The 10,223-nt window shown below is 35.2% G+C and overlaps 1 protein-coding gene across 24 annotated transcripts in view; it reads left to right on the top strand.

Annotated features, from left to right (window-relative positions):
• The window catches only part of celf6 (CUGBP Elav-like family member 6), a 128,726-nt gene that overhangs the window by 92,055 nt on the left and 26,448 nt on the right, over positions 1 to 10,223 (top strand). For 14 of the 24 annotated variants that reach the window (XM_073850705.1, XM_073850714.1, XM_073850699.1 and 11 more), the window contains exons 4-5: positions 2,098 to 2,226; positions 6,817 to 6,896. In XM_073850705.1, coding sequence (XP_073706806.1) covers positions 2,098 to 2,226; positions 6,817 to 6,896 — 209 coding nt within the window. Of the gene's footprint in view, positions 1 to 1,230; positions 1,234 to 2,097; positions 2,227 to 6,816; positions 6,897 to 10,223 lie in introns of all 24 variants that reach the window. The other 10 variants (XM_073850696.1, XM_073850707.1, XM_073850702.1 and 7 more) reach the window with 2 other exon arrangements.

Raw genomic sequence — 10,223 nt, forward strand, 5'->3', positions numbered from 1 at the left:
TCTCAGCTATATCTCAGCTGTATCTCAGCTATATCTCAGCCCTTTCTCAGCCATATCTCAGCTATATTTCAACTGTATCTCAGCTGTATCTCAGCCGTATCTCAGCTGTATCTCAGCCATGTCTCAGCTATATATCTCAGCTATATCTCAGCTATATCTCAGCTATATCTCAGCCATATCTCAGCCATATCTCAGCTATATTTCAACTGTATCTCAGCTGTATCTCAGCCGTATCTCAGCTGTATCTCAGCCATGTCTCAGCTATATATCTCAGCTGTATCTCAGCCATATCTCAGCCCTATCTCAGCTACATTTTAGCCATATCTCAGCTGTATCTCAGCCGTATCTCAGCTATATCTCCGCCATATCTCAGCTATATCTTAGATGTATCTCTGTTGTCTTGTGTGGATTGACTTTGTGTGATGGTCTCTGATCTCTTCCTCTCAGGATGAGTGTCGCAGCTCTCTGAGGGGCTTGTATGCATAATGTAAAGCTCTGGTACAGTACAGAAGACAGATGATGAGTCTGGGGTCATACCAGCGCAAAGCTCCATTAAAACAGCTTATGTAAGACTGGATTTGCAGGGAATACAAGCTGTCAGGCAGAAGAGATGAAGTGCTGAGGGAGAACTGATGAATGAGGGGATACCAGTGTGTGTTGAGGGCAAATGAAGCTCACATCACAGGAAAAAACTGTCAACAGCGTACTTGTGTACAACATTTCAGTTGTTAAACCGAAAATCCAACCATGATTTCTCATTCACATTGTGCTTCATAATTTTGAACAGTCTCTGAACTTTTTTGATGTCTTCAGCAGTTTTTTTTTTTACTCAGTTCAGTGTCAAAAAATCTGACAAAACCGTAAAATACAGTTAACAGGGCATGAAATATTGATTACTCGCTCTTCAGCTCTTTTATTGGCGTAAAAGGATTATGATATGAGCACAGAGCTGAAGTGCCTTTGCTGTATGGACGTTCAGTCAAGCAGTGGAAAGTACAGTAAAAACAGACTCGTATGATGCAGAAATGGCATGTTAGGAGCGTTACACACGAATTCTGAAAGAAAAAAAAATTTTTTGTCTTATAATATGTTGTATTTTGTTTGTTGAACCAAATTGCTTGAGAAGTAAAATGACGAAAGACATCAATATAATAATAACAATAACAAAGTATCAAAATGAGGTGAGTTTGTTTAAAACAAAAACAAAAAACTGCAAAAGGGCTTTTGAAGGTAGTTTATTTTTCTGACACCATTGGCCTTTTTTATTTATATAAGGGGAGACACTGCAGGCAGTGTTTTTTCAGGCATCTGATATATAAATACAAGATATAAATACAATGTAAACAATGTAAAAACATGTATGTACACAATAAGTACATTGTATGTACTATGGTACATAGTAGTTAAGGCCACCTAATGTAAAGTGGGACCAGTTTTTCTTGTATAACACTTTATTTATTTTGTGGCAATAGATTTCAATTACAATTAATATTTTTAAATCCCATTTTCTCAAAATGAGTTTTTTCCTCTTAGACTAAGCCATAAATCTCCACTTTAGTAGCACTTACCCACCAAACTTTACATTTTTATTCCTGTCAATATCCTGAAGATTTTTACAGAGGGTGTTATTCATATATAATTTGCTTGATTATATACAACTTTTTATTCCCCCAGTAAATTGTGAAAAATTTGTGTTTTCTGTCTGTTCTAGTTTTTTTCTGAATTATGGAGTGAACAAAAATGAGACCCAAAACCTAGAAATGTATGCAAATTAGTGCATATTTAATTAAATATTGCCTCATTTTCATATTTAAACCTAACATTTTAGAAAACTTGTAATACAAAAATTTCAATTTCAGTCAGTCAACTGGGTAAACAAGGCGATGACTATTTTTTTTTTTTTATTACCCTATTCACCTGCAGTGTCTTGTCTTAAACATAAAATCATAATTTAAGCATAGTTTTGATGCATTTTTCCAATAACAAGATGCAAGTCATTTTGCCTATCAAGTAAACGTATAGTAGAAGAACTGTAACCATTTAAGCTTTTTATTTTTGCCATTTATGTGTCTCTCTCTCTCTGTCTGTCTCTGTCAGAAGACCGGAAGCTGTTTGTGGGCATGTTGGGGAAGCAGCAGAGTGAAGAGGACGTGCGACGGCTGTTTGAGTCGTTCGGCCAGATAGAGGAGTGCACCGTGCTGCGGGGGCCTGATGGGGCCAGTAAGGGTCAGCACCGACACAACTCTCTGACACACCATCATTGACCCTCACTCAGCCTCTGTTACGCAAACACACAACTATTTAAATCAGCTCGCTATAAAAACATGCTTCCAGGTTTACATATGAATCAGTCTCTGACTGAATTTAACATTGTCTAGCTGGCTAATATGGATTGTGAAAATGACTTTTGATGTTTTGGATTAAAGTTTTGTACTATACTATGCTATAAAGAACATTTTATGGTACTTTTTAATTAAAAAAAAAAAAAAAAAAACATTTTTATAATTTAAATATTTTATATTATATTAAAAATTACATAATATTTTTTACACAAGATCTGGGCATTAAATAGGCTGATTACATTTACATGCAAAGCAAATTTGGAATGACAATCAAGTTTCAGTGATGGTTTTTTCTTGTGTAATCATATTCAGTGTGCATGTAAACACACTTAATATCTGTCTGTCTGAATATGTACAAAGAAACCTCAGAAGCTCTCTTATTGATTTGTCTTATTTCTGTATCTGGGTGTGTTTGGAATATTATATTGCAATGCTGCTTATTCTATTTCTGCATAAAAGTGACCCTGGACCACAAAACCAGTCAAGGGTCAATTTTGTGAAATTGAGATTTATACAATCAGCTTAAAGCTGAATAAATATGCTTTCCCTTTATATATGTTTTTTTAGGATAAGATTTGGCGAAGATAAATCTGGAATCTGAGGGTGCAAAAAAATCAAAATATTGAGAAAATTGCCTTAAAAGTTGTCCAAATTAAGTTCTTTTTAATGCATATTACTAATCAAAATTTTTTTATGTATTTATTATAGGAAATTTACAAAATATCTTTACAGAACATGATCTTTACTTAATATCCTAGAGATTTTTGGCATAAAAGAAAATCTATGATTTTGAAGCATAAAATTTATTTTTGCCTATTGCTACAAATATACCCGTGCTACTTAAGACACAAAATGAAACAACTTTTTAACTCAAAACAACTTATTTATCTGATCAGTCATGCAATAGGCTAATATTAGGTTTTATTGAACTTAAAAACAGTGCATGCTGTTTTTAGTGCATGCTCAATATGCTAGTATTCATTGCAAAATTTTTGTAATCATGTTTATCCAGATATCATTTTGCAGATTTTTTTTGTTGCATTTATGCATTTTACAGACTCTCATCTGTTTGTTTGACTGATTGGCAGGAGTGTTTAAAACTTGTTGGAAGACAGACATTATTATCGCAGGTCTGTTTTATGACATTAGTAGAGCAGGAATTACACACTTCAGCTTTAACATAGACTTGTTTGTTGGTCTAGAGGAGACACACCGGGTTTCTTTTTCTTGTGAGAGAAACATCTAAGAAACATGGACTTCATTTGCTCTCCATTTATTCGTATTGCTGTCTGGGTGAAATATGTAAGATATTAAAAAGATCTCATGTGTGATATTTCTTTTCTGCAGGCAGTGCATGGCATGTTTACACGTGTGTCTTGAGGCTGTAAATGATGTTGGAAAACGCAGCAGCGACTGTTTCTCTTTCTCTTTTCACTTGTAGTTCAGCCGGATTTCTGTTGTGAATAATGAAGCTTTAGCAGCGCTAGTTAAGATGTCATGCTGCCCAGATGAATTCACGTCAGAATGTTTCTCTTCGAATCAAAAGGGATTTTAGAAGCGTTTTCATCAGATTTAAAAATCCTTAAACATGCGCTGTCATGTCTTAAGCCTTTCTCATATTCTGAAGTGTCGTTCTGTCGCATGAAAGTGCATCAGAAAGCGGCGTCACTCTCTCCGGCATAAATGCATCTTGTTTGCAGAGAATAAAAGTCATTTTCTGGCGTCTGTGCGGATGAATTGAGGGCCGGCCGCTGGCCGTTTGAGGTCAGGGAGGTTCGATGATTGTGGGTTTGTTAGATGGATGTTTGTGCCGTGTTTCCTCTTCAGGGCCCTCGGCGGCTCCCGGCAAACCTGCTCCGGTTATTCTCTCTGGAAAGGTTAAAGCGTTCACACAAACACACACACACTCTGATTCACCGGCAGCCTGATGGCTCATTATGAGTCCTGAGGAAAAAGCACATTCTGAAAGTGAAAGAGAGATGCAGGATCGTATCACAATGTCTCATCAAACACTGATTTTCCTCCATTCTCATCCTTTTTCTTTTCTTTCCTTTGAGGAAGTTTGCATAAAATCCAGCAATTAAAGATGCATTTATAAGACATTTAAGCACATATGAAAAAAGACATTATGTAGCAAGCCTTTTTTTTGCAAATACATAGAAATAGAATATAGAATACCATAGAAATACTATGTTTTGTAACGTTTATGGCTGTTATAGCGGTAGCTGTGCTCCAATCTCCTTAAAAATGTGCATGCTTGTTTAGAATCACCTGTCGTGTTTGTTTACCAGGTTTCGTGAAGTTTTAAGTTTTTTTTTTAGGCATTATAGGATTTGGGGTAAATTCGGACAGGCCCCTTTTCTAAACGACCCTGTTCTAACTTACCAAAGGGTAAATTCCAACATTTTTGATAAATATTGACCTGGAGAGTCCAGAGAATTGTACTGCAGTGGGTTTTTTTTTTCCCAGATTGAGTAAAAAACCTAGGACTAGTTCGCAAAAGTAGTTTTTTTTTTACGTCTTTGCAATCATTTAACAAACGATTAGTTTGACAGCAGTGGTTCTAGAGGCAAAGTTGTCAAGAATGAGGAGTTCTGTCGAGTTCTATCGGCCATGTTTTTTTTTTTTTTAGATTTTATAGACACTTGTGGCACCTTGTTGGACCAAGCACAGTGTGCACAAATGGTTTCATAGGTATAGCCATTTTTATGATTTTTCCCTCTTATATCTATTTGGCAGAGATGTATCTCATTCCATTCAGGAGTTATAGGCATTTTACTAAAAGTGGCTCCCTTTAGAACGTTTTGGCGTCCCTTTGCGATGGTGAGTTGAAAGTTAGACTTATTTTAGATGATTATTGATATTTGCTTTCCAGAGAATCGTTCTGCACTGGTTTGTTTCCAATTGGGTGAACTAGTTCTAGGACTGAACTAGGACTCGTTCTTAAAATGATCAAATCAGATTTTGAACCAGGGATTCCAACGACATAAGACACTTGAGTCTGTGACTGACGGTTTTGGAGTTATGAGCAATTTCATACTTTTGATCGCTGTAGCGCCCCCGTCAGGCCGATTTGGGCAAGCTTTGGTGACATTGTAGGCGGTGTGAGTACTACCATCCCTCCAAGTTTCAAGTCTCTACGACTTACGGTTTGGTCTGCACTCAGTTTTACGCGGAGATCGCTGATCCGTGACCATTCTAACAATTACAATAGGGTTTCAGCACTATGCATGTAGTGTGTGTGTGTGTGTGTGTGTGTGTGTGTGTGTGTGTGTGTAAGATTTGGGTCGGTCTCAGTGTTTGTTACCATGGTAAATCCTTTAACTCTTTGTCTGTAGGGACGTCGTGACCAGTAAATCTGTATGAATCCATCTAATTCACTCTGCTTCAGTCTTTCTAAACAAACAAACTAAAAACCAGCACAAATCCCAGCAGGGAAACACAGCTCTTCCTGTGGAATCAGCAGAAATGCTTCAGTTATCTGTCTGGTTATAAAGAAATACTTATACATATATTTTTGTGGAAACCGTGATACATTTTATTTTTCAGGTTCTTTGATGAATAGTTCAAAGGAACAGCATTTATTTGAAATATAAATATTTTGCAACATTATAAATGTCTTTGCTGTCACTTTAAATCAATTGAGTGCATTCTTGCTGAATACAAGTATGAATTTCTTTCAAACTTTGCTGCTTAAGGGGAGACACTGCAGGAAAAACCACTGTTTTTCATGCACCTGTCAAGTTTGAGATTTTGGGCTTTTTGTTTTTTCATAAAATGTTTTTGTCAGACTAGTGGTAAGAAAACATCCAAAAGACACTGTTAAGTGTTTCTTTTTTTGGCACTTAATCTATTTGTGTCAATAGATTTCAATTACAATACATATTTTTAAAGGCTGTTCTCAAAATGAGTTTTTTTCTCCGACACTGAGACATAAATCTCCACTTCAGTAGCACTTACACACACCAAACTTTACATTTTTATCCCTGTCTATATTCTGAAGGTTTTTACAAAGGGATTTGTTCATATATAATTTGCTTGATTTTATACATTTTATTTCCCAAAAAAGTGTCAAAAGTAGATTGTTTTTTGTCTAAGTATTTTCTGAATTATGGAGTGACAAAATGAGATGCCCAAAATTCCCTCTGTAAAAACATTTGACTCTGTCAAAAAAAATGAAACAATAATTTTGAAATTGACTTTTTAGATTTTTGTGCTAGACATGTATGCAAATTAGCACATATTTCATTAAAAAATTGGCTCATTTGCATATTTAAACCTAACATTTTAGATGTTCACACTTGTTCAACTTTATTTCTTCAGCTTATTGCATTCATTTCATGAACTAATATGGCAGTATTTCAACTAGTTTATTCCACTGACACAGCAGAAACCACATGACTAGTACTAAATGAATCTTTTAGCCTTCACTTTACTAGTTAACTAACCTCTTTCTGTTTGTTTCTCCCCACAGGCTGTGCTTTTGTAAAGTTTTCCAGTCATGCAGAAGCCCAGGCTGCGATTAACAGTCTCCATGGTGGACAGACGATGCCGGTGAGCCTCTTTCTATCACACACACACACACACACACACACACACACACACACACACACACACACACACACACACACACACACTCTGCTGGAGCAGCTCATAGTCTCATTCTGTCTCATATGGACCCACATAAAGAAGCTTTAACTGTCCCAATGATGTTTAGCAAATCGTGTGCACACCAGAAACATGATGCATATTCAACAGCCGTGTGTGTGTCTGCTCTATAAAAACACTTATTCATCGCTGCTCGTGCTACACGTCTTTACAGAAAAACTACAGCTGAGTTTAAAATGATTTTAGATGGTGATGTAAAGAGACAAGGACTTGTAAGCGCACTAGTGAGATAATGAGACTACTCGCACCCTTCATTTGGGTGTTGTAGCTTAATGATTTATTTTTATTTATTTTGTGTGAGAGTGTGATTGTATAATACAATTTTTGTTATGGTTCAGCCGTACAATTACATATTCGTGATGGAATACAATAATTAAAGCCTGTTCACATAAAAAATGTAAATTATAACGATAATTATACTGTCGTCCACACAAACACGACATTACAGTTTTGTCATCTGCTGCTTTAAATGTTCAAGCTCCTAAAGTAAAAAAAATATTTTGCAAAGTTGGAGTGCATTATGCTTTTTATATTAAATAGTATATACATATAATTTGATGAGGCTCCTGTGGGCATGACAGCATGTACTATGCATAATATGATATAAAGTTATATAATTTATAATTATATAATTAATGTTAGCCTTGTTATAACATTAACCAATTAAATGTGCATGATGGAATTCAAAACTTAAAGCCTGTTCATGCCAAGAACAATAACTATAATGACGTACAGTATTATGCATGATGAAATATCTGAAAGTGATATTGTTCCTGTGTCATTATTATTAAATGGACTGTAATAATAATTTTCAAAGCTAATAAGTTTTTTCAAAGCCAAAATTTCAAAAATTATGTCTACCTCAAAGTGCTCAGAAAAAGTTATGGATTTCATGATTACCGTTTTTGTACAGTGCCACTACAAATTTTAGGCTAAATGCCATAATGACTCTGAGGCCTTAACTCTGCAAAGCTTTGACATAATGACACCAAACTTTGTGTGTGCCTTTGTCACCTCACACTAAACACACCACATCGATTTGATAACAGCACCACCTGTTGATAAAAAGTGATAAGCTGTTAAATCATTTTACTAGGACTTAAACATTATTTTTTTTGACATTTTGCTTAAAATGGCTTCCTTTACCTATTGTTGCAGTTGGTCTGGTGTTCCATCCCATGCTTATCTCCTCATTTTGCCTCTAGTGTGCTTGGCCCCGTAATTGCAGCTTGCAGCTATATATTTTTTTCTGAGTCTGTTGTTGATTTAAGCCGTGTTAGAGTAGAAATAGCCTGGGATGGTCAACTACTTTTTTTCAACACCCTACTACTCAAGTATTGATGTTGAACAGTGTATAGTGTTTTTCAGTACAATCGCTGTGTGGCTGTCAGCATGTGAAGTTCATCTTATCACTGCAAACCATCTAACACACAGGCTGTGCTTAAGCTTGACTAGTTGTTCAGACAAACCACAGGCCAGTTGATGAAATTAAAATCTAGTTTTGTACGTCCATCTTGAAGTCTGGAGCCACATCGGAGCTCAGAAATGCAGATTGGCTGGAAAAGCTGAAATTTTCACAGTAGTGTGGAGTTGTTGAGAGTCAATGGATCTCAGAGAGGTTGAGGTGTTGATCTCCGGTGTTGAGCTGATACTGCTGAAATCTAGTGCTGTGTGTGTGTGTGTGTGTGTGTGTGTGTGTGTGTGTGTGTGTGTGTGTGTGTGTGTGTGTGTGTGTGTGTGTGTGTGTGTGTGTGTGTGTGTGTGTGTGTGTGCTCTACCACAAGAAACACAATTATACTTTGTATAAGATTTGTCTCTATGCTTGAAGTTTTTTTCACATTTCACCTCACATTAAAAAAATAAGAACTTTTTTGCAAAATTTTAGTGTCATTTGTGTACTATAATAGTTTTTGTTAATAGAGTTAAAATGTATTTTATATTTGTCTTTATATTAAGTTTTAGCTTATTTAGTTTTAGTTATTTTTTACTTCAGGTAAAACTGAACAAAAATGAAAAGTGTTGCTTTGGCAGCTAGCTGAAATAAAGGAAGTAAAAGTTGTTTTATGGTTCATTTTATTTCAAAATAATGAAATCTATTTTAATATATTTAATATATTAAAATATATTTTAGTAATAAATGTGACTCTGGAGCACAAAACCAGTCTAAAGTAGAACGGGTATGTTTGTAGCAAAAGCCAAAAATGCATTGTGTGGGTCAAAATTAACGATTTTTATTAGGATATTAAATAAAGATCGTGTTCATTGAAGATATTTTGTATATTTCCTATCATAAAAATATCAAAACTTAAAGTAAATTAATTTTAGTAATATTGTGATGTTTTTTTATGACAGTGCAACATTTTACATTCATATTTTCGATAGGAGATATTTTAGAATATTATAAATTATTTTTGTATTTTATATTTAATCACCACTGAGAATAATGAGAATTACACAAAAGTAAAAGATCTGAATCTAGAGATTTTATGGGGAAAAAATGTGCCGATTTAATACGAAAAAACAAGGCAGCTAAAAAGCCCCCAAAATATCACAAATTATCTTTTATTTATGCAGAATATAATTTCTTTGTTTCTTTAGATTGGGCTGAAAAGTGGATGTATATTTGTATATTTTGCATATTTTTGTATATTTTTGTATTTTATCTTTAATCACCACTGAAAAATATGCCGATATGATATATATATAAAAAAAAAACAAGAAAACCGAAATGCCCCCAAAAAATCACAAATGATCTTTTATTTATGCAGAATATAATTTCTTTTGGTTTCTTTGGATTGGGGTGAAATGTTCCTCTCACCTTAAACACATGAAAGCACATGAATTATTTTCTGGTAAAAACTGAACGTGTCAGTTTTGTCATTTCCATTCTCTCCAATTCTGCAATTATATTTGGAATTATTGCTTTTTATTTCTCTGCTATGTAAATCTCGGTGGCCGGTGTGAAATTGAATCCAGATGCTCTTCTGAAGTCAAACGCTTTCTCTCCTCAAATGAGATTAGTTTGGTGAAGCTCAGCGGCCGGGACTGTCAGAGATGATGGCTCCTGCTGCCGCTTATCGAATTCAGCAAATTCATTTCATAGCAGATACAGCGGCGGATGATTGTTGTGTTTGTTTGTGGGAATGTGGCTTTCAGCCGCGAGAAAACGGCCCTTTCAGAAACACCTGCTGTCGTCTGGACAAAACAGACACA

Source organism: Garra rufa, chromosome 11 (genome assembly GCF_049309525.1).
Source record: "Garra rufa chromosome 11, GarRuf1.0, whole genome shotgun sequence".
Lineage (NCBI taxonomy): Eukaryota > Metazoa > Chordata > Actinopteri > Cypriniformes > Cyprinidae > Garra > Garra rufa.